General features: G+C 46.5%; 1 protein-coding gene across 1 annotated transcript in view; it reads left to right on the top strand.

Moving 5' to 3' along the window:
* Window positions 1-10,711: 10,711 nt before the first annotated feature.
* Window positions 10,712-22,846, top strand: part of ZNF592 (zinc finger protein 592) — a 38,492-nt gene continuing 26,357 nt past the window's right edge. The window contains exon 1 of the mRNA XM_062501316.1: window positions 10,712-13,500. Within this exon, the coding sequence (XP_062357300.1) occupies window positions 11,131-13,500 (2,370 nt within the window). The 5' untranslated portion in view covers window positions 10,712-11,130. The remainder of the gene's footprint in view (window positions 13,501-22,846) is intronic.

Raw genomic sequence — 22,846 nt, 5'->3', positions numbered from 1 at the left:
AGTTACCAACCTCTCTAACTGTCCCAGTATCATGTCTATCTTCAGAGCCATCAGAGACTGGCTCCATTGGACATGGTGGAAGCTTCTAGCAGCCTCTCACAGAAGCCACCCTCATGGCCCTCCCCCAGGCCATAAACCAGGCTGTTTCAAATCAACACACGCTCCAGGAGACAAAGTAAGTCCCTATTTAATGCTCATCCATTGCCATGATTTGGAAACACCCCAGTCAGCCCATCTGAACTCCTTCTGTAGGACATTCAGAAAAATGTCACGAGCCCTCAGCACATCAGCAAACTCCAGTGGCTTCCTTTGGGCCACTTGAGTGGTTGGAACAAAAAGACTGTCCCAGACACACATGGTCCTTTTGCCATGGACAGAAGTGCAGAAGCTCTTTCTGAGGTTCCTGTGTGATGCATATCCTTCTCAAGGAATGTGACATAAAGCAGTAGGGCCAGAGGAAATGGCTTCAAGTTGCACCAGGGGAGGTTTAGGTTGGATATTAGGTGAGATTTCTTCACTGGGCATTCTATGACATGGAAGGATGCTCTGGGAGAAGATGACACATGCTACCTCCCAAAGAGGCCAATTCCTTTATTACCTGTTTCCTTCCTAACCCAACCTACTTATCTACCTGGAGGTTATAATTTTATCCTATATACCTCATTGTAATTTTATTCTTTGACTTCATCAATGCTTTAACAAACCCTACTCACCCCTTTCATAGGAAGAGGTTTTATGACACACAATGCAATAAGTCTGCTTATTCATTCCTGGCTCCTTCCACTATTTTCCCTTACAGGAAATGCTGCTGTTTCCCAGTATGCTGCAATGAGAGTATTTCTCTGCTGAGCTGGCATGAGTCAATATGAGTTCAACCTTTGGAAAATTGTTTCTTGAAGGCCAGAGACATTTGTTTGTCCTACAGTTAAACATCTTTCACTGACACATCAGAGCCACCACAGCACATCACCCTGAGTGACAGCCCAGCTTAAGTGAGGCCCCATGGATGCCTAACAGGATAAAAAAAGGACATGAAAAGTTCTAATGTCTGCAGTTAGTGGGATCAATGGAGGCCCACGTTTGAAAACTTCATTTTCAGATTACTTTTGACTGTGCTATTACAGTGCTTTGTCAGCACTGTCATGTTTTTAAGGCATTAAAATAATTTTCTTCTTAACAAATCTTCCAATTATTTAATTTTTTTTCTTTCCTGAAAAGCCCATTTGTCACACCCCCTTATAGTTTCCTATCTTTTTTCTTTCTCTCAAAGCTCAGTTTGAACAAGAAGTATTCAGAACACTGCACTTCTTACGATAACTTGTGTGATGATGGGGCTTGGAACAACCTGGTCTAGTAGAAAGTGTCCCTGCCTGTGACAGCAAGTGGAGCAAAATGAGCTTTAAGGTCCTTCCAAGCCAAACCATTCTGGGATTCTATGACTTTCTAACTTTTAGGCCATTGATACTGCATCTGATACTGCTTCTCAGGAGCTGCAGCTCCACAGCATTTGGCTGACAGCTGTGACCTCTCCAGGGGAGTAATTCTTGCTGATTAATTCCAGTCAGTCTCCAGTAAGTCTTTCACAGGGGCATGGAACTGTGTCCTGTGTGGCACCAGTATGGGCTGCCCCATTGGGCAGAGGATGCAGAACTAAAGGTAGTACAAGAGCCAAAAGCAAGGCAGGAATGAGAGTTAACACAGAGGGAGAGAAGATGCTGGAGGCACGGGAGATGCAGGAGGAAGAGGAGGTGCAGGTGAAATAGGTAGACAGAGGTGATGCAGGAGGCATAGGACACGTAGAAGGCTGAAGCTGCACTGACTTGTCTACATTTATCCCCCTGCAGTAGATATGGGGGGCTCTGCCCTCATCTGTGAAACAATGCAAGACACAAAGCTGAAGGCAAGACAATTGTGTTAACAAAATTGAAGCCAAATTGAAAATTTAGCAGTTTTTCCAAGGTGCTGGTCTTTCCCTTGGCTGAGAGCTTGGTGGAAAGATTACCCAGGACGAGTGAGAGCAGCAGAGTGCCCTGGAGCACACCCTGACTTCCTCAGGGGACACGCATTGGGACACCACCCAGGTCAATCCCAGCTCCTGATGCAAATGCATTAGTATGCCATTAGTATGACATTAATATGTTATTAATATGGCAGGGTGGAAGTCAAACACAAAGGATTTTTTTGCCTCACCTGTGGGATTCCTAGAAACTTGAAGGTTTGGAAAGCAAGAAGAAAAATCCTCTGGTTCCCAGTTATCCTCTTGTCCCTAGTTATTAAGAAAAGCCTCTGCCCCAGATTGGGAACAATTTGAAATCCAGCTCCTCAGCACCGTTTCTGGGATAAAGCCTCAACATGTGCCACCCTGCCTGGGGCTGGACCCACCCCACTTGCACCCAGCTTTACATTAAATTGCTCAGATGCCTCAAAGAGTCCCCCGTGACCTTTTCACTATGCCACAAGGAGGATCAGCACAGGTCCTTGTGAGCACCCGGGCAAGTGCCAGAGGTCATTTCGACAACCAGAAGCATAAAGAAGGGTAATTAAGTATGTAAGGGCCAGGGTAGAAGTGGCATGGTCGGGGGAAAGGGGGGGGGGGGTGTTGGGGGAGGGGCCTGTGCACTAGATGGTCTCATTTCTGAGTTATTTATCCTTATTCTAGTAGTGGAATTAGCTTCTGTACATTAGCCCCTTGTTTTGGAGCTATTTTACCCTTATCTTTGTTTAACATCTGGAAACATATTCATATGTTCTCCTAAATGCCTGTCCTAACTCTGTGAGATAATTTGAAGCAGGATAATTTAATCTACTGACCTCTTCTTTCCTACCTTACCTTAAGCATGGTCACATTGGTTGCCTGTTCCTCCTGTTGGGAAAAACATGTCACTTACCCCTCAGCTACACCTGTACCATGTATTGACCTTGTGCCAACATCTACAGTCCTACCCCTCTTCTTGTGAGTGTGCAAAGCAATTTCTTGAGCTTTCTTGGGAAGTTTTTTTTTTAAAATACAACTGCACTGATACTGCTAGGAGTGTGCTACTGACACTTTAAGACAGAGAACCCTTATGGAATTACTTTTGCTGCAATTTTCTCAAGCTTTGTTTAAACTTTTTACCAAAATTCAGGAGAGTTTCCAGGAGCAATGTGGGCGGTGGCTCAATGCTGCTGGTCACTCTACCTCAGCATCTCTCTGTTCAGCTGGATCCCACATGGGAGTCAAGAATCTCAGTCTTTATTTTTGCCTACACAATCACTTGTCAGACTATGTGTAAGCTGAACTTGAATCCTGAGGGCAGTTCTGGGCCCCTCATGACAAAAATACATTGAGGGGCTGGAGCATGTCCAGAGCAGGGGGTGGAGCTGGGGAAGGGGCTGGAGAACCAGGACCAGCTGAGGGAGCTGGGGTGGCTCAGGCTGGAGAAAAAGAGGCTCATGGGGGACCTTCTGGCTCTGCACAACTCCCTGACAGGAGGGTGTAGCCAGGTGGGGATTGAGCTCTGCTCCCAGGACAACAAGAGGAAATGGCTTTGAGCTGCATTAGGGAAGGTTTAGGTTTGATATTAAGGAAATTTTCTTCACCGAAAGGATGTTCAGGCACTGGCACATGTGCCCAGGGCAGTGGTGGCGTCTCCACCCCTGGAGGTATCACTGCCCAGCAATACCAGGACCAGTCCAGCCAGGAAGTCCATGGTGTAAATATGTTCAGCATATTCATGTTCAGCAGTCATGGGGAGCCCCTCAAATGGGCACATCAGCTCTACTCAGGCAGAGCAACACGGAGCCCAGGGATCTGCTGTCAGCACAGAGGATTGCACAAAGGGTCCTTGCTTGTTCAGAACTTGGAGAGTGTCTGTACTGCACTGAAGCCTGCAGTTCTCATGGGTGAAGAAAACTGGCTGTCTGGAAGTTGTTCTCCTAGTCTTCTGGTTGAGTAGTAGAAAGGGTTTGGTATTGCACCAGAAAAAGCTGATACAGGCAATGTGTATCCTTGGCATTTTAGCAAGAAATCTGTCTATCTCATCATGTCTCCAACTGGGAAGTCACCAAATTCCCACAAATGGGATACAGAAGCATGTCAGGATATGAAGCAGTCCTTCTCTATTGGGATTTTGCCAATTATGGTTCTTATTTCTGTTCCCAAACTTGCTGGGATACATGGCTTTGTTCTCTTAGATTTGACTTTAAAGAATTTAAGGTCAGGGCTCCATCACTGCAAGAGAGTATCACAACCACCACAAGCTGTGCTGAGTGAGCATGAATGTGGAGCAGAGGTAGATTTTCCTGTGTTTATGGTGGATCAGTGGTTGTAAAGAGTGATCTTCATTGAAGAGATGCATCAGCTCATCAATATTTGTGTCAATAAGGAAAAAGATGGAAAAAAAACCAGTTTGAGGCAATGAAGAGGGCAGGCCCTGGGAGTGAGTAAGATCAAAAAGCCAAAGTGGTAGGTAGAAATGGTTTTAAATGTGTACAGAAGACACCTGTGCAATTAATTACCCTGATTTAAGTTACACCACTTTTTGTGTGTGTGTGTAGGTAACACCAAGGGCTACAGTGTTATCTTAGAGGAATGGTTGTGTCTGGGGATCTATACTCACCCTGCCAATAACAAATCTTCCAGGCAGTTTCTGAAACATTAATTATAGTTTTGAAACACACAAGTTTTGCAACCAGCTCAAGGTAATTCACTACAACATAGACCTCTGGCAGAAACAAATGCATCGCTGATGTGAAGACTGACAGTTGCTTAGACATGAATGCTCAAGACTTTATTAAAAATAGCATGGGGTCTCACTGTCCTTGCCAGCCTGCCTGCCTCCATACCCTTTTCAATGCACTAGCACCTGGGAAGAACCATTTCCCCCAGCTAAAAAGCAAGCACCAACAACCCCATGCAGGTTAAGAATTAAAAGTTAAACTCTCGCATGTAGCTGGATGTAGCTTAAGAGTATTTCATCCAGGGGCTTCCGTCTCTGAGCTGCCACCAGTGGGTCCCACCAATGTTGCTCCCTGCTCAGGCCTGAGCACCTCCCAAGTGCAGAGGGCTGCTCTGTACATTGTCTCCTTGGATCACCAGCTTTTGTCTTTTCCACATCAAATCACAGAATCCCAGACTGGTTTGGGTTGGAGGGGACCTTAAAGCTCATCCTGTCCTACACCCCTGCCATGAACAGGGACACCTTCGGCTAGACCAGCGTGCTCCAAGACCTGTCCAGCCTTGGACACTTCCAGGGATGGGGATTCCACAACTTTTACAAAACAAGCCTAAAGGGACAAATTTAAACTTTAAAAGAAAAGCAAAGAGAAGGAAGATATTGTGTTTCCAGATTTGTCAAATCACCACACTGGGCTAAACATAAGAAAAGGAATATAATTTTTAGGTCATGCTGAAAGACATAGACTCTCCTTAGAGCATTTTGTGTATCTGCTGTCTTGAGGAAGGGACCCCAGCCACTCCAGGGCTGTTTCTCCTCCTTGGCCATCTGAGGGATGCAGTTAAATTCCCATTGGTATTACATTTCTTAATTATCACAATCCTTCAAATTACCACAGCTTTTTCACAAGCTGCAAGTTGTTCAGGACTGTGACAGCTTTTAGTAAATTGTGTAACAAAGGTCAGCTCTCTTACTAGATACAATTTAGAGGTTTTCATAGAGTTGTGCTAAAATTAGAGGCAACAGTTGCAATTTTGAAAATGTTTTCTCTTTGTGACTCCCTTTGTCCTTTTGCTCAATTTGGGAAACTGCTTATCACCTCCAAAGGAGAAAAGTGATGACACTGTTTCAGAAATCAAGGATGTGAAGCTACACGTGTCAGTTAGAAAAAAAGGATTTTTTTTTTTTGCCCATGGGGACCAAAAAAATTAATTATTTAAATAGATGAGAAACAAATGTAGTATGAGCAATGCTGTACGCCTGGTACTGGGAGTAGATGATTAAAATGTCAGTTCATGGGAAGATAACCTCAAGATTTATTTATTATGATACGAGTGTGCATATCCACACCTCGATGCAAAGTGCTTCCAGCAGTACTTCCAGTACTTCCAGCATCCCAGAGTACTTGAAGTTGGAAAAGAACTCCTGAGGTCATCTGGTCCAGCCTCAAGCTGGGCCAGCTAATGCTGGGTGCTCAGAAAATCCTGACTGCTTTTGAACACCTCCAAGAACAGAGACTCCACAGCCTCCCTGGGCAACCTTGCCAGCCTGTGGTTACCAGCACAGAGAAAAAGTATTTCCTGATGTGGATCAGCGTGTGCCCATGGCCTCTGGTCCTGGCGCTGGGCATCACTGGGAAGAAGATGGCTCCTTCCTCTTTGCACCTTCCCTGCAGGTACTTGTAGACATTGATGAGCCCTCCCTGAGTCTGCTCTTCTGTAGGATGAACAGCCCCAGCTTTCTCAGCCATTCTTTACAGGGGAGGTGCTTCAAACACTTCATCATCTCCATGGCACCTCCCTGGACTCTCTCCAGTATCTTCATGCCTCTCTTGTGCTGAGGAGCCCAGAACTGGACACGGGTGGAGAACAAACAATATCCACCACTCTCTCTTCATCCCCTGAACTTGCCACAGAATTGGTATGGTTTGGAAAGGGCCTTTAAGTTCACCCTGTTCCAGACCCTGCCAGGGGTGGGAACACCTTCCACTAGACCAGGTTGCTCCAAGGCCCATCCAACCTGTCCTTGGACAGTCCCAGGTATGGGACAGGCACAGCTTATCTGGACAACCAAGGTCTCACTACCCTCACAGGAAAGAATGTCTCCCTAACCTCTAATCTAAATTTATCATTCCAGCAGTTTCAATGCAGAAGGCATCAAGTTATCGGGGATAGAAGTAACCTGTGCTGGCAGAACCCAGACACCTCCTTGTCCTCGCCGTGTTTGGAAACAGTTCCAAGGGTTACTGGTTCTGTCGCCTTCCCAGGGATCAGGGTGAGGCTTACCAGCCTGGAGCTCCACACATCTTTGCTCTCACCTTTATGTGAGATCAGTGGGTCGATCAGTGTACTAGTGAGTAAACCGGGTCAGGGTGGGTGTGGGACGCAGCGAGGAAAGAGCTGAATGAAGACACGGAGCGGGGACTGAAGCGGGAGCCGTACGTACGTGAGGCAGGTTTTGGTGAGGAAACCTTAGAACAGCGGGAGTGCGGGGCTTCGGCGGCAGAAGGACCGGGCCTGGGAAGGGAAGGGAAGGGAAGGGAAGGGAAGGGAAGGGAAGGGAAGGGAAGGGAAGGGAAGGGAAGGGAAGGGAAGGGAAGGGAAGGGAAGGGAAGGGAAGGGAAGGGAAGGGAAGGGAAGGGAAGGGAAGGGAAGGGAAGGGAAGGGAAGGGAAGGGAAGGCGGTTCCGCTGTGCCCGCCCCGCCCCCGGCCCGCCCCCGGCCCCACCCGCTGCCGCCGCCGCCATGTTGCGGCCGTTGGTACCCGGTGCGGGGTGAGGCCGCGCGGGCCCGGTGGGCCCGGAGGAGCTGCCTGCGTGGGTGAGTCCTGCCCGCCCGCACGGGCCCGGCCGTGCCGGGCCCGCCCCTCCCGCTGCCCTCCGCCCTCCCGCGCTCCCTCCCTCCCGCCGGCCCCGCGGCCGGGCGGTGCTGCCGCCCCGCGGACAGGGCGGGCGGCCCCGCCGGCGGCTCACCGAGCGCTGCGCTCTCGCATCGGCTCTTCCGGCCCGCAGGCCGCCGCCTCTCCCCGTTTTTCAGGTCCCTGCCCCGGATCGGCTGCGGTGCCCGCGGCGGCCCGGCCCGGCCCGGCCCGGCGGCGCCGCGACAAACAAAGTTCGGCGGGCGGCCCACGTGCGGCGGGGCCTGGCCGGGCCGGACTGTCAGCGCGGGGGGCGGCCGGGCCGGCCTTTGTCTCGGGTGGGGACGGCGTGGGATGGGGGGGAATGTGTGTGTGGATGTGTGCGTGGGGGTGTGCCTCTGTGTGTGCAGGAGTGCCGCGGGCCGGACGAGTCCCCAGCTTAGCGGCCCCGTTGGCGCTGAGAACCGCCCCGGGTTCATGAAACTTTCGCGGGTGTCACAGCCCCGGGTTCCGCCTGCCGCTGAGCCGCCCTCCGGTTTAGCCCTCCGCAAGCTGCGGCTGCCCCGTGGCTTCTCCGCAACCCTGACAGCCGCTGCGCGGCTGCTTCCCCCATCCCCTGCCTTCCCTGCGCCTCTGGCTCCCGCTATCCCTGCCTTCCCATGGGATTCCAGTGTCATGCAGTCTCTGCATCGCTCCCAGAGACGCCAGCCCGGCTTGAGCAGTCCTTGGCAGATGTTTTCACGTGTACACTGTTGTTTTGCAGAATTACCAATATTTGGTAATGGCAGTGTGCGTGATAAATAGTTCCCTACCGCAGGGAATTAGAACTAGATGGTTATCAAGGTCCCCTCCAGCCCAAGCTGTTCTGAGATTAATTTCCTTGGTATATCTGGGGTTTCATGCTTCACTATTAAGTGGCAATCTCAAACCTCCTCCCTAGTTTGAAAGCTGCAGAGCACCTACTTCCAGTCTCCAGAAGTCCCTGGGAATAGCACCACTAGCAAAAGGTTTGTATGGAGTGAGTGCAGGATGTGGGTCCTGTGGTGCCTCTCCTTGACTTTGAAGCTTATCCATAGCACATGGCCCTGGGATTTCACATCCTTCCCCAGGGTTGGAGCCTTCTAGCTTTCCTGATTCCTGGAGAAAAGTGCTGTAGTGAGGCTGAGTTCGCACACTGAAATACACCCTTTACTCCATAAGTCCTTCTTTGCTCATTTTATTCACCTCTCCTACTGCTTTGCAAATCTCAGCCTCTTATGTTTTCACTGGATCCCAAGCTTGGGTTTGCAGTCCTTTGCACAAGAATGATGGAGTAAGGATAAAGGTCTGGTTTTTTAGCTTTCCTCGCAAGCTAGTTTACATAATTTTCTTTAATACCCTTTTACTGTTTGTTATCTGTGATCAGAGGTAAACATTGTTAAAGTTTAAATTTATGTTATTTAAAAATCACTTCTGTCAGTAATATACTTATTCTCTAGAATCTGGGTCAAAACTTAGTTTATTCTGAGAAAGTGTAGCTTTGTGTATAACAAGTTTAAGGTGCAGTTTTGTGGAGAAATACTTGGGTAAGAGACTTGTGCTCTCATGATTGCAAAGACAGTAAAATGGTGTTTTATAAGACTCAAAGATGAACACAAATGCTTCTGAAAAAGCAAGGTTTCATCCAAGAAAAGGATATTTTGAGATGCTGCAGATATATGGGATTTATTTTGTCATGCAGTTTGAAACACAGATGCAGAGAGGTCTTCCAGAGTGGGAAAGGGAAGGTCTAGAATGATTGGCAGGCTCATTTTTCTCTGTACAAAAGTCAAGCATGCCAGATTATGGAATGAAATGTCTTCCTTTGGGAGGATATGTGTGCCAGAAATTTTGGGAGCTGTGTGGTGCCTACCTCTCTCCCAGCTGGTACAAGTTTTCCCACCTAAAGGAACGGGAAGTTTCAGGTCCATGCCTTTGCCAACTACAGTAATCTGTGTTGTTTCCAAAGTCCTTATCAAGAGCTGGATGTGGAGCATGGGGATAATTTGGGCTTCCAGGGATTTCATGCCCAGCTGTGATTCCTTGAGGGATGTGGTTGTAAATTATTGCATAGCCCTCTGTGGACCTTCATATTTGTGGTTTAATTTAAGAACGAGTTTAAGTTCAGCCCCATCAAACCACTTTTAAGCCAAGTAAATCTCTGCAGAATGTTTTGCAGTAGATTAACTGAAGCAGCACCTCTGGGACTTGTCTGGAGGAATAGCTGAACTAAAGCTCAAAGACCACCGTGTCCCTGTGCTCCATTCTGAAGGGATTTCTCCTGGCCCAGGAGTTGTTCCCCAGTCCAGCAGCCTGGCCAGAAGCGTTGAGCTTTGTTTGGTTTGAATGTGATGCTTGACAAACTTCTAAACTGAATTGTCAATAATGACAACAGCTTTAAATCAGGCTCCTTTTGAGAAGGCATCAGATGGCTTCTCTCTCTCCCTCTGCTTTGTCCTGTGGTCCTTCTCTCTGCCTGCACCTCCCAGTTCTTCCCTGTTGTCCTGGAATCCTGCCACCCCCTCAAGTCTCCCTTGTTTGCTGCTGACTTTAGCAGCACTCTTGCAGCCCAAGTTGAGTGTGGCAGGACTTACCTTGCCTGTGGATGTTCCTTGCCAAGCAGGAAGTGGTTCCCTGCTAGTTCTGTTGACACATTTTGGGCTTTTTTTCCCCTCCCCCACATGCAGCATGCACCAGTTCACATAAATTTGGAGTTTAAATAAAATATATTAAAAGAATGACTGAAATTATTCTGAAGTCTCTGTATATCAACTTGAAAATATTTTGGTTTAACAGTGTAAATCCAGTATCCCTGAGAGTAGTGAACACAAATGTTCTGTTAATTCTGTGCTGTCAGTTTTCATGCATCTCATCAGTGCTTGATTATTCCTGTTGTAGGTTGCTGTGTCGAGTGTTCCAAGTCCCCACTTCCTTGCTGAAGAGCTGAGAAAGAAAAGAGCTGGCTGGGAACACCATTTCTTCTTACAATTTGGTTACATCTTATATCTTATTCTATCTTAGGGCAGTTTTTGCTTCACATCCTAGTTAAGGATTGCCCCTGTTTCATATAACTCTTCTTGGAACTGTTTTATTGAAATACTTACTGAATATTTCTATTATTTAAGTTGCTTAGTGTAGGGAGTCATATCACTTTTCAGGTCTGTGTCTCTTGGGCCACCTGTTTGCCCCTGCCTTTCTTCCTTGAGGAAGGACTGAGTTCTTCAAATGTGACAATCTGTTGAGAAATCAGCAGCGATTGCTCCTATTAGCTCTACAAAAACCCCAGCCAAACAAAAAAAAACCCCTTCTGCTAATGTACTTCAGAACCTTCTGTTGAGGCTCATGATGATGGCTGGCTTTGGACTAGTGATGCACCTGGCCGGTTGAAAAGATGTCCCCTGTATGAGCTGGGTGTCGTTTCAAAGGTCGTGCTTGTGCTAGCTTTGTTCTCGGGAATCCTGGGATAAGGGGATGCTTGCTCTCTCACACCATGCTGCTTGAAGCACCTCTGAGGAGCAGCTCTGCCCACATCCCGGGCTTTGAGCAGCTCTGATTTTTGTCACAGAAGATGTTGATGCACATGAGTCTTAGGAAGTTTGTTCATGGGGGAAATGTACATGACAAAGAATTTTTTGTGCTTTTTAATTGTAGCTTTCATCATGGGGGACATGAAAACCCCTGACTTCGATGACCTCTTGGCTGCTTTTGACATCCCTGATCCAACTAGTCTCGATGCTAAGGAGACCATTCCATCAGCTGGGGAGGAGAGTGAGAATCACTTGAAGTCATCGGGAATGTGCATCGATGAGAATGTGCCCTTATCCCACTCTCTGCCTCCCTCTGATGCACCTGTTGTGAGTGTGATAGTGAAGAACACAAGTCGCCAGGAGTCTTTTGAGGCAGAAAAGGAGGGGAATCACCTTGGAACTGGTCTGCTACACAATGGGTTTCGTGGCTCCGATCTGCCAGCCGAGGCTCATGCTTTAGTCCATAATTATGGCAAGTTTGACTCAACTTTTATTAATGGTGACAGCTCAAGAGGTTACTCTGATAAACTGGACGAGTCCAAGTCAGAGCCTTTGCCAACATTTAGTCAGTTTAGCCCCATTTCCAGCCCTGAACCAGAAGATACATTCAAAGAGAACAGTATTGGGGATAAACCCAAACATGCCCAAACTCCTTATTTTCCACCGCCTTCAATATATGTACCAACAGGAGCTTCAGTCCTAGATCATCTTAGGAAGGTGCCAGAGCCCGAATTAAGCATGTTTGATCAGTACTGTAAAAAGGAACAGAAGATGGACGTCCACTGCCAGACACAGAATAGGCTGGAAATAAGCAGGAGAGAGCAAGACAGAGCAGTGGAGAGGTTTGCAGAGTCAAGCAAGGACTTGTTAGCTACCAACAGCTTTCTTGGAGAAGGTTTGGTGTTTGGAGACCTCCCTCACAATAATTCAGGAGACAGCAAGGGGTCTGTGCCTGAGCTAAACATGTCTTTGTCAGTACCACCTCGGCAGAGGTTAAAGCCAACTCATTCCAAGTTGTCATCCTGTGTGGCAGCGTTAGTAGCTCTTCAGGCCAAAAAGGCTGTGTGCATTCCAAAAAGCGATCAGCCAAATTTTACCAAGGAACCTGGCCCTTTTAAAGACGGGACGAAGGGAAGTCCAAAAATGCCCAAGTCGCCAAAGAGTCCTCGAAGCCCCTTGGAGGTGGTGAGGAAGGCTAGCAAGCAGCCTGAGAGTCCTCGGAGTGTGTGCAGCGACAGCAGTGAGAAAGGCTCTCCTTCCATGGCAGCTGGCTCTCCACCAGCTATTCCCAAAGTTAGAATAAAGACTATCAAGACATCTTCTGGTGAAATTAAAAGGACTGTAACTAGAATTTTGCCAGAAAATTATGAGTTGGGAAAATCTTCAGAAGAGTCACCTGTGGAAACCTCTTCTGCCGAAGAGTTTATCAAATCTTTCCCATCCCCTGACACTAGTGCAGTTACAGAAAGTGAGGCTGGCAGGAATTCAACCAAAATCAGGGCTGCTGTGGCTATCCAGCTGTCAAATGTGATGAGTCCTTACTCAGACAGTATGAAAACAGATATTGCGAACAGTACGTGTACTGTGTCCTTGTCTCCACTGCCAAACTGTGGCAGCGGTGCCATAAAAGTGGGGGTCAAGAGGCAGCAGCAGGGTACCATGATACAACCATCCAACACGAACACCTCCAGCCTTCTTCCCAAAGCTGTACACTTGGCAAATCTCAACTTGGTCCCCCACAGTGTTGCTGCATCTGTTACAGTGAAGACATCGGCACAGAGGCGAAACCAGCCTCAAGTGACACAGATGTCAGTGCCACTGGTGCACCAAGTCAAGAAAGCTGCTCCCGTTGTCATGGAGGCATTCCATAAAGTGCTACACAGTGCCAATCCAGTGCCGATATATACTCCAAACCTCAGCCCCCCACCTGACACTAGTATTAATTTACCTGCTTCTGGGTATTGTTGCCTGGAATGTGGGGACTCATTTGCCTTAGAGAAAAGCCTGACTCAACACTATAGTAGGCGAAGCGTTCACATTGAAGTCATGTGCACTCAGTGTTCAACTATGCTCCTTTTTTTTAATAAGTGTAGCTTGCTTAAACATGCACGAGATCATAAGAGCAAGGGATTTATCATGCAGTGTTCTCAGCTGCTTATGAAACCAATTTCCATAGACCAAATGTTTTCACCTTCTCCTACGAGCTCTTCAGTCTCTCCAGCTCCTCAGACTTTGCTCTCGTCCTCTCCTCCACCTAAGTCCAGTGCTGCTTCAGGAGGCGGGGTAGGGATTTCTGTGAACACTCAGCCAGCCTTGCCTCTCTACACAGACCCACAGAGGCTAATCCGTCATGGACTTAAGTGTTTGGAGTGTAACAAGCAGGAGCAGGATTACACTTCTTTAGCAGCTCATTACCAGAGAACCTCAGAAGATAATGAGAGACTGGTAAGTCATCATTTTAATGTTATTAGTTAAATCTCTCCAAGTTTAAAGAGATTGTCCTCAAGGGGAAAAGTAGCATTGTGGTGGCAAATGAGTCGCTTTGCCTGAGAAAGTGCCTGTGGTACAGATTTGGAATGCACACTAGCCCAGATGTGTGCGTGTGTGAAGAGATGTTTAGTGTTGTTTGCTTGCCTTCTTTCTGCCCTTTGCTAGTTAAAAGAGCATAGTAAGGAGACTATGGAGATCTTCTGAGTATCAGAGAAAGGTGATGGAGATGAAAGGTCGCTTGGATGAGGTGTGCAAAAAAGCTGTAGGGGAGGATCAGCTGAGCGTTACCTGAAACAGGTTTTTGTGCTGTAAGCGTGGCTGGAAGAGATCTAGCACGGTTTAATGTTGCCTTTCCTGGAACTGGTGCCAGAACCTTCCCTGTAACACACTGTACATCGGGTGTTATTGTTGCTGTTGGTGAGGTCAGCTGTGTGTTGGACAGGCTTGCTGTGGTATATGGGGTGGAAGGCTGGTTCTCGCTACTTTTGCCCTTTGGATGGTAACAGGGTGAGTGGGTGCCATGATTGCATAGCAGGGTTCAAAAGCCTTGTTGGTGGCTTCCTGCCCTTCTCCTGTGCTGCCCTGCTCAGGTCTCCACCACCTTTATGGACCTGGTTGGAATCCCCTTAAATTAAACTCCAGCTTAGATTTCTCCTGATGAAGAGAAGATGATTATTGTCGTGTACCAGGACCATACACTTTGTTTATGGCTTTTATTTTGGAAGACATGGTCGGTCTTGTTCAAGTGTTAACCAACCTGCAGTTGAAGAGGAGGAGGGCTCCGTTCTTCTTATCTCTTTGGATAAGGTGAAAGCTTTCCAGCTTAGTTTGGCTGCCAGCTCAGCTGGCTCCCAGTGCAAGGACCACAAAAAACAGGACTCCATGCCATCATTTGGGAGGATGACCACATCTCTGTTGTGGCTGTCAGAACCACTGTTCTGACACTGTTGACACAGTGACAGAACACTGTTGCATTCCTCAGAGCCTCCCTGTGCTGCTTCAATGGCTTGCAGGAGTATTGAGGTTGCTGTGGTCCAGTTTAGATGCTTTGGAATCTTAAATTCATCAGCCAACAAAAAAAAGAAATAGATTATGGCTGAGTAGTTTTGATATTGTAAAAAATGGCAGTGTGGCCACATAATCAGGTTTCTTTCCTGAGGCAGGCAAGTAAGCACTGCGCTCTGTCAACACCCTAACTTATTTTTCAACTATAATTTCAACTATAATTTTCAGCTAAATATTATTCAACTATTTTTTAGGAAATGTCAGCAGTCTGGCATTAAAAATTCCAGGAGAAAGGATTGTTCCAAAGTGAGCTAAAATGTTAATCAGTGGCATTAAAAATGTACGTCCTATTTCTGTTGTAGGATTATCAATTCAAGAGCTCCTTAAAGAGGAAAAGAATGTGTGATAGTATTTTTAGCTTTTAATCAAATCATTTATTCTGTAACTTAACCAAGAACAGAGTTTACACCTCTCACTTCAAGTAGTTCTGCTAGATGTGTGATTATTTTTGTGCTATTTTTCTGAAGAGAAGCACTGTAAAAAGAGGCTACCTTTGAGCTTCTGAAACCAGTTCCTCCCTCTACACTCCACAGGATGCATGCGCTGCTCTGAGAGTCCTTTTCCACTGTTTCTGCTGTCCTCCAGGCTGCCCAGTGGTGCTCCATGCTGTTCCCAGAACATCTGTTTCAATAAAGTTACATTTCTAAGGGAAATAAGCATTTGTGCCCCATGCCTGTAATCGTGTGTCTGGATTTAGCAGTAGCTGATGGAAACCATCCCACTGCCTTTTACCAGAGCCCAGGTGTTTGGTGTCACTGGGCTGAGAGGTAAAAGGATGGGTGAAATTCAGTGGTCTCATAGGTGTCCCTGATTCGCTGAGCTGTCCGAGTGAAAAGGTGTGGGTGACGTGGATAACACAGTGTAGCTCCCAGCAGTATTGAGGTCTGAGAAGCTGAAGCTTTTGCATATAGGGCATTAATGAATGTAATGCTATTAGTCATGGTGTGAGAAGGTTGTAGGTGAAGCTGTTGGAATGTGTGTCATAAACTCCTGGAATAGAAGAACATGGCCACCCCTTTCCGAGATGATACCCTGACTCTGCATGAATATAATTCCTTGGATTGTTCTTTCTGTTTTGGTCAGAAAAAAAAAGAGAAATATTGGTATAAGCAGGAGAGGATCAAGTTACTGATCATCTGCAGAGTTGTGCCAGGACACTTGTTTTTTGGTGCAGTGGTAGAAATTGAGTGTAGGGAAATTATTCCCTGTGATGGGGTGAGGCCCTGGCATGGGTTGTCTAGAGAAGCTGTGGCTGCCCCATCATGATAAATGCTCAAGATAAGGTTGGATGGCGCTTGGAGCAACCTGGTCTAGTGGAAGGTGTCCCTGCCCATGGCAAAGGGTGGAACAAGATGGTCTTCAAGGTTTCTTCCAACTCAAACCAGTCTGGGATTCTCTGATTCTCTGAAATTGCGTTGCTGAGGAAGGCATTGATGTAACACTGATGTAGTGAACATGTTAGTGCCCTGGTTGTGGTTCCAAACCACTATGTCCACAGGGCAGAAGGTGATGATTTACATACTGGTACATCTAATTAAAACCACAGTCCACACCAATTGTCATGCTTGATCCGCAGCACGCTGCAGTGGTGGGACAATCTGTCAGGATGCAGAAGTAGTACTAATTGTTGTGGGCAAACTTGGCTATGAAGCACATCCCTCTATCTCAAGAGACTAATTATCTAGAGTTTTATCACAGTTTTGTGTCTTTTGAACAAAAGCTGTGTATTTCTTCCTCCATACCTGATGTCTGTCTCATTGTGTTGAAATGCTGGTTTAGAAGTGGTGGTATGGGGTGTGATTGTCATGGTTTCTTAAAGATGGCAAAAATGTGCACTCTGATAATTTGGAAATTTTTTGTATTTGGAAATTTTTTGTATTTTTAAATTTCTTATTCAATCTCAGAATTCACGCACAAACTCTTTGCCATGTCTCACTGAGAAACTAGGAAGTACTGATGCTTTCTGATAAAGGCATGGCTTGATTTATGCTTTCTAAGGAGCTTCAAGAAGTAGCAGGGCAGGTCCACTTTGTATTATGGCCTAAAGCTTTTAGTCTGTGACTATTCAGATTCTTGATACCAGATTGTCCCTAAAAATTGAGGATGCTTGGAAAGGCTAGATGAATGTATTATGGGAAGAGCAACTTCAGCTGAAGGGAAAGGGTAAAAGCAATTTATCTGCAGCACCTGGGTTAGTACTAGAAGGTGGAGACCTGTGGGAAATAAGCCAGGTGATTTTTGATCCATGTTCTTGGAAGCTTTTATGTTAAATGACACCAAATCTGGATGCACATCCAGTGTGACTGTAACTTGTGAAACCAAATGGGCTTTGAAGTGCTTAGGTATGGTGCTTTTAAGTCAAAAACTGTTTTGGATATGGTTTTGGTGTGGCACCTTGCTAAGAAAGAAGGGCTGATCCAACGGGGTTGATGGAGGAAAGAAATAGCAGGAGGGAGACTTATTTTCAGTATGTTTCCAGGAGCTGAAGGATGAGCACCCTGTGATAAGAGACACGAATGATTGGATTGGAGAGGGGGAAGAGCCTGAGCTGGCTCTGCTCCATGAGAAAACATACTCTGTGTTGATACTTAAGACTTTTCACTTTAATTGGAATTCCTTACCATGACTTTGTGAATTACTCTGACATTTTCAGGTTTCCCAGAGCTGCTTGAAAGGGGATTGTTGGGTTTTCTCTTTCTTCCAGATGATGGCTTGGGAAATAGCTGTTGTTATATTCCTACATGGCTGTGGGTAAATCCCACATAAATGGGATGGATAATGGGTGAATGACATTCCTAGGTGTGGCCAAAATGTGAATGACATGGCTGGGTCACAGTTCTGTTGCAGGAAGGAAGAAAGAAATGTGGTCTGTACAGCAGGGAAAGGAGGAGATTTGGAGAAAGCGGGAAGAAGAAATGGGAGTGATGATGTGGTTGAGGAGGTGCTGTGGTTTTCTAAAGGAAAGACCTTCAAAAAAAGATGGAGAGCTTGGCCTTAATGTTGTGTTTTTAAACATGTACATGATTGCAGTTGCTCAGAGTACGGCAGGGTTTATTTTGATGCAGAGTATGTGTAGAATGAAGGCAGTTCCTCCCAGCTGAATACCATGGTGGGATAGGATCTCCATGTCTTTGCGGGCAGGATACAGGTTTAAATCATCCACTTCAGAAACATAAAGGACTGGATTTATTAGATGTATGTTTTGAATGGATCATCTTAATGGGTCCAAGTGACTTTGCCTTTTTTTGGCAACTAGTGAGGCCAATTCTGCAATTTTTTTCAAGCTTGTGAATCAAGTTGCTCAGTGGGGCCTGTGTACTGCTTTTCTATCACTGAAATGCAAGAAGGAAGCAGTATGGGAATTTGAATAGCTGGTAGGTTGGATTTGTTCAAACCAGAAGCTGTGCTCTACGTAGGCATTATATTTGTCCAGATGTTGAAGAGGTGGTACCAGATGTTTCATGTAACTTCAGGTCTGTTTGGTGTGATACAGTGGTGTGTTCTACAGCAAGATTTTTGGGGGGCAAGGTGGGGGGGGAAGGATATTTAAGTAGGTGTAGTTTATGCCAAATTAGTCTTTATTTTTGGAAATTATTTTATCGTCATCTCCTTTATGTTCAGTGAGATGGTTGTTAGAGTACTTCATGAAGAATGGATATACTGGGGAAGTTGGATTGTGAGGTTGGAGCAGAATCAGGCAAACTCCCAGAAATAATTGCAACTGGGATCACTTGTTTTATGAGATCTCCTGAGGGATGGTTTTGGGTATCTGTGCAGTCAATATTTGTGTTACGGAGACCTCTGAGGATGACTGTCTTAAAAAAATTGCTGAACCAAACTAAGAAAGTAAGTCAGGGAAAATGGGGAGTATTTTACAGGAGGATCTAGATGATCTTGAAGACTGAGTAGGAATGGTATGAAAAGCAACCAAAGGCAGAATTTTTGGTCTTGAGAAGTCTTTGAATGACTGAGGGGACACAACTGTGCAGGAGACTTATGTCAATTTGCAGCACCAGTCAGGGCTGTGTCCCTCTTGCTAGAAATAACCGAGCTGGAGAGGAGGGTATTGTTTTGTTTATCAGGATAGACTGAAATAACTGAAGGGCAAATGACCAGAAATGGAAATATGATCTCTTAAGGGGCAATTAAAACCCTTTTATGAGTTTAAGCTCGGCAAAGGCTTGGTAAATGAGTGTAGGTCTTCTTCAGCACTGAAGCAGACAAAGTATTAAGGTGAGTACAGTGGCACTTTTTTCCTTCACCAGAAACTAAATCTGCCCACAAGAAGTACTTCCTGTACTCACAGGAATTGCTCTAGGCAATTCATCAGCATCAGACATTTTTCAGGGCTCAAATTACAGAAGAGGAACAAAACCCATACAAGCTCCTGGTGCCTGCATTTAGGATGTGCTTTTCATTACACAGTGTCCTCTGTATCCATTCTCACCCTGTATCTGGTGTGATCTTTGTAGAAAGGAACTTTTAAATTTAGGGGCAATAATGATGAAGAACAGACTGAAATAGATTTACATAGAAAATCAGAGGACAGTCTGTAATCATCAGAGGAATGAATTCTGGAAGAGCTTTGCAGCAGAAGTAACGGAACAAAAGACACAAACTGGTTTTAAGATGGAACTTACTTATTTTCTTGGCAAGAAGAGACTAGTGCAAAATAATATGTGCAAGAACTAAAAGTAATTCCTGGCCCTCTTAGGCTTAATTGTCCATCTACTAGTAACCAGAGATGTTTAATCCTTTTTTCTTTTCCTTTCTTCCTTGATTTGATTACCCAAAATCCACCAAGGTAGCCAACAACTCGAATAAAGTACAAAACATAAACTTGGGACCTCTGAATTTTCTTGAACCTTTTGTTCTCCTTACTTTTTTCCTTCTTATTTTCTATTTTTTTTTTTTTTTGGTCCAGTAAGAATTTTCAGTGAGTTGTCACGTGTCCTGTTTATGTACCACCTACTTGAGTAATTTAAAAGCAGTTTTATTGCTGCCTTTTCTTTTTCTTCTTCCTTCCCTGTCTTAAATCAATGCTTTATAATTTATTGGATAAAATTTGCCAGGAGCTAGTAGAACCACATGCGGCCCTGATAATTTCCCAGCAGCAAAAAAAAGAAAGGCAGCAGCTGTATTTTTCCTGTTTTTCTCTTCCTTTCCCCCTTCAAGTTCATGTTTTAATTTAGAAAACAAGAGGGTTGAAAATCAGCAAAAAATTCCCTTGGCTTTATAAAACACTGTTTTCTCCCTGTCCCAAACCAAAAGTGATTAATGCAGTCCTTAGGCACTAGCGAGGATGGATTTTGTTTTATATGGAAATTTTCCCTGTGGATTTTCTAGAAGCAAAGGGATGGAAGATGTTATGATGAAAGCATGCTGGGGAAATGGAGCTCCAGGCAGGGATGACGGGGATCGCTGGGAGTGAAGACAGAGTGGCAGGATAGCAGAGCCTGCACCCGAGGCCAAACCAGAGCATCAGGATGAGGGAGGAGAGGCTGGTGAGGAAGAAAAGCCAGGATGCAGCTCCATGGTCTGCTTAAATCAGTTTCTGATCTGTTGCCATGAGGCCACAATCCCACCCTCTCCTCCTTCCCCACCCATGCCTGGCCCTGGTGCTCCTGCAGGCCCTGGAGGACTGAGAACAGCTGGAGGGAAGAGGATAAGGAGCAGGGCTGTGACCTGCAGGCCAGGATATGGCTGAGAGTAAGGAGAGGACAGCTGGAGACAGGGGGGTTGTCCTGGGTGGAATGGAAATGGGGCTGGAAGCTTGTGTCTCATAGCACTAAAAGGAAGAGTCTTGCTCCTGCATTCTTCTTCCTTCTGGGCACCTATGATGCCCCAGGCAACCTGGAGTTGTGACTGGAGATCTCTGTGGGTGGCAGGCGGGGGAATGAGAGCCCAGGTAGTGGTGATGGGCTGCTCAATTCTGCTGTGAGGAGAAGGCGCCCTCTGAAGTGTCTAATGCTGCCACAGACACCACGGACAATAAACACAATCTCCAATCCAGAGAAACCATGGCTGCTGCATCCCTGAAAGTGTTCAAGGCCAGCACAAACAATCCTGCTATCGAGGTAGGTGACCTACCTTGCTACCATTGCTACCATGAGCAGTGCGTGGTAGCCGGGTGCCAAAGGTCCATAGACGCCTGTAGGGAGAGAAAACACTGCTGTTGCACAACATTACTGTGTCATTTGTTGATGTGTCCAGTCCTGTGCTGTCTGGAGTGGCTGCACGTAGTTCTGCGATGGTCTGGCAAGTGGAGGCCGGGCAGGTTGAAAGATGAAGGCTGCTCCTGGTTGCTGTGGGATTTCTGTGTCCGCACGTCGCAGCCCCGTGCTCCGAGGGAAGTTTCCCTGCTGCAAAGGCTGGCTGAAACTTCTGGTTCTGGGAAGTTCTGGTGAAACTTAGAGTAGCACTGGTTAGTGAAATGAGGGCCTTTTTGACAGCGAGGGCACATCTCATGGGTCTTGGGTTTCTGTATCCCATATCCATATCCCTTTTTTCTTGCAATCTCTTTTAACGTGCCCGGGTTCCCCGCAACCAAAACAAACCCACTGCTTTCTAGGCACTAACTTCAGGGCAGCAAAAGCATCAGCTACGCCCTGCCCCACAGCCTGCTAGGTGACTGCTGTGGTGTGCTGCAGTGTTCCCAGACAATTACAGGCTTCTGTCATTTGAATCAATGTGGGCTCAGGCTCAGGGGGCAGGGATTTCAAGAGGTGCTTACAGTCTTCATTTGAATTTTCTATGGCCAGCTTAAGGAGTATAACCTCCCTTGCTAGTTCATTATCAATTTGTCTCTCCAGTGTTTGTTTTAATTTGTCGACAAATTGCATATAAGCCTCCTGGGGACCCTGTTTAATATTTATGAAAGACTGATGCGGGGTTTTGGCATCAGGAATTTTAAGAAAAGCCAGGCCTCCTTGATACCCTCGAGAGCTTCTCTTGGTAAAGCAGCTTGGCCATTAGGATCAGTATGCAGCCCCTCCCCTGCTAGGTGGTCAATAGTTAAGGCAGCCAGGGCTTGGTAGAGTGCCCTGCATATGTTACAAGTAAATTTTCCAGTCTTTTTTTCCATTATGCCATGAATATTGCATATTGCATCGGTGTAAGCAAAAGATTTGCTAAAAACTTAACATCATGAGAAGCCGTGAGGTGAGTAGTAAACGTTGCTCTTAATAAATTACTGAAGTAAGGAGACCCCAAGCCATATTCTGCTTCAGTATGATGCAGTGCCTTAATTTCAGAGCATCCCGAAGGCTCCCATTGTGGGTTTCCCCCCTTGGGCCGAGTTGCATGGGGGCAACAAAGATTTCAGCAGCAGTAGCAAAGTCTCTGTCCTTAAGGGCTTTCTTTTTATCTGTAACCAATTATTATGTGTACCCACAGAGAACAAGTCCGGATCTTTTGTGTAGCCAGGGTCAAAGGGATTGAGTTCCCCTTCGCTGCTAGAGTCAGTGTCCACCGTGTAAGCGGTAGGCGTTCGGCAGCTCTGGGGTCGCTGGTGATCTAGCGGTGGGACTGTGGGTGGCAACTGGGCTCTAACCCCTGGCACTCATCGGGGAGGGCGTGCAGACAGGGGATGGGGAGCACGACCTGGACAGGTCTAGGTCTGGCACAGTGGTTACAGCCACCTCAGAGTAGCTTCACAGGCAGCCTCGCTCCACTCCCGCTTCTCAACCGCGTCCACAACCGCCCTCCGTGCAGGAAGCGTTTGCAGCTCTCGCTTGTGGCCAGGCAGAGTGGCCGGATCGTAGAGCTTAATGCCAGCCTTGCCCCAGTAGCAGAGGGTGAAGATGGAAGAGGGGATGATGTCAGGAAACATGCGTGACACCCATCGTAGAAGTGACTTACGGTCTTGCTTGGGGAGGGGGGAGCCATGCTTGCCTAAAACAGTGAGCATGGTTTTATAGACGTGTCTTTTGGTGGACATATCCTGTCCCATACTTAAGTTCCTTTGTCTCACCTGTCACATCCTGTGGAACAGATGACTGTGGGCCCAAATGCAGTTCTGTCACCGACACTTCTCAGTTCCAGGGGCTCACTGACTGCTGCCAGTTTGGCCGGTGCTTTTCCTCACACAGGGCACCAATTACCGACGATGAAAGAGAGATGGGGACACTGAATGGTGATCAGAATCCAGTTTTTACTGAGCACTACATGTGCTTATATACCATTTAGAGGAAGGCTGGTAATACTTTACTACAGTCATCTAGTTAACCATTACATA

This window comes from Cinclus cinclus, chromosome 13, assembly GCF_963662255.1.
Source record: "Cinclus cinclus chromosome 13, bCinCin1.1, whole genome shotgun sequence".
In the NCBI taxonomy this organism is placed as follows: domain Eukaryota; kingdom Metazoa; phylum Chordata; class Aves; order Passeriformes; family Cinclidae; genus Cinclus; species Cinclus cinclus.
The sequence above is the reverse complement of the archived record's forward strand: the minus strand, read 5'-3'. Positions and strand labels throughout refer to the sequence as shown.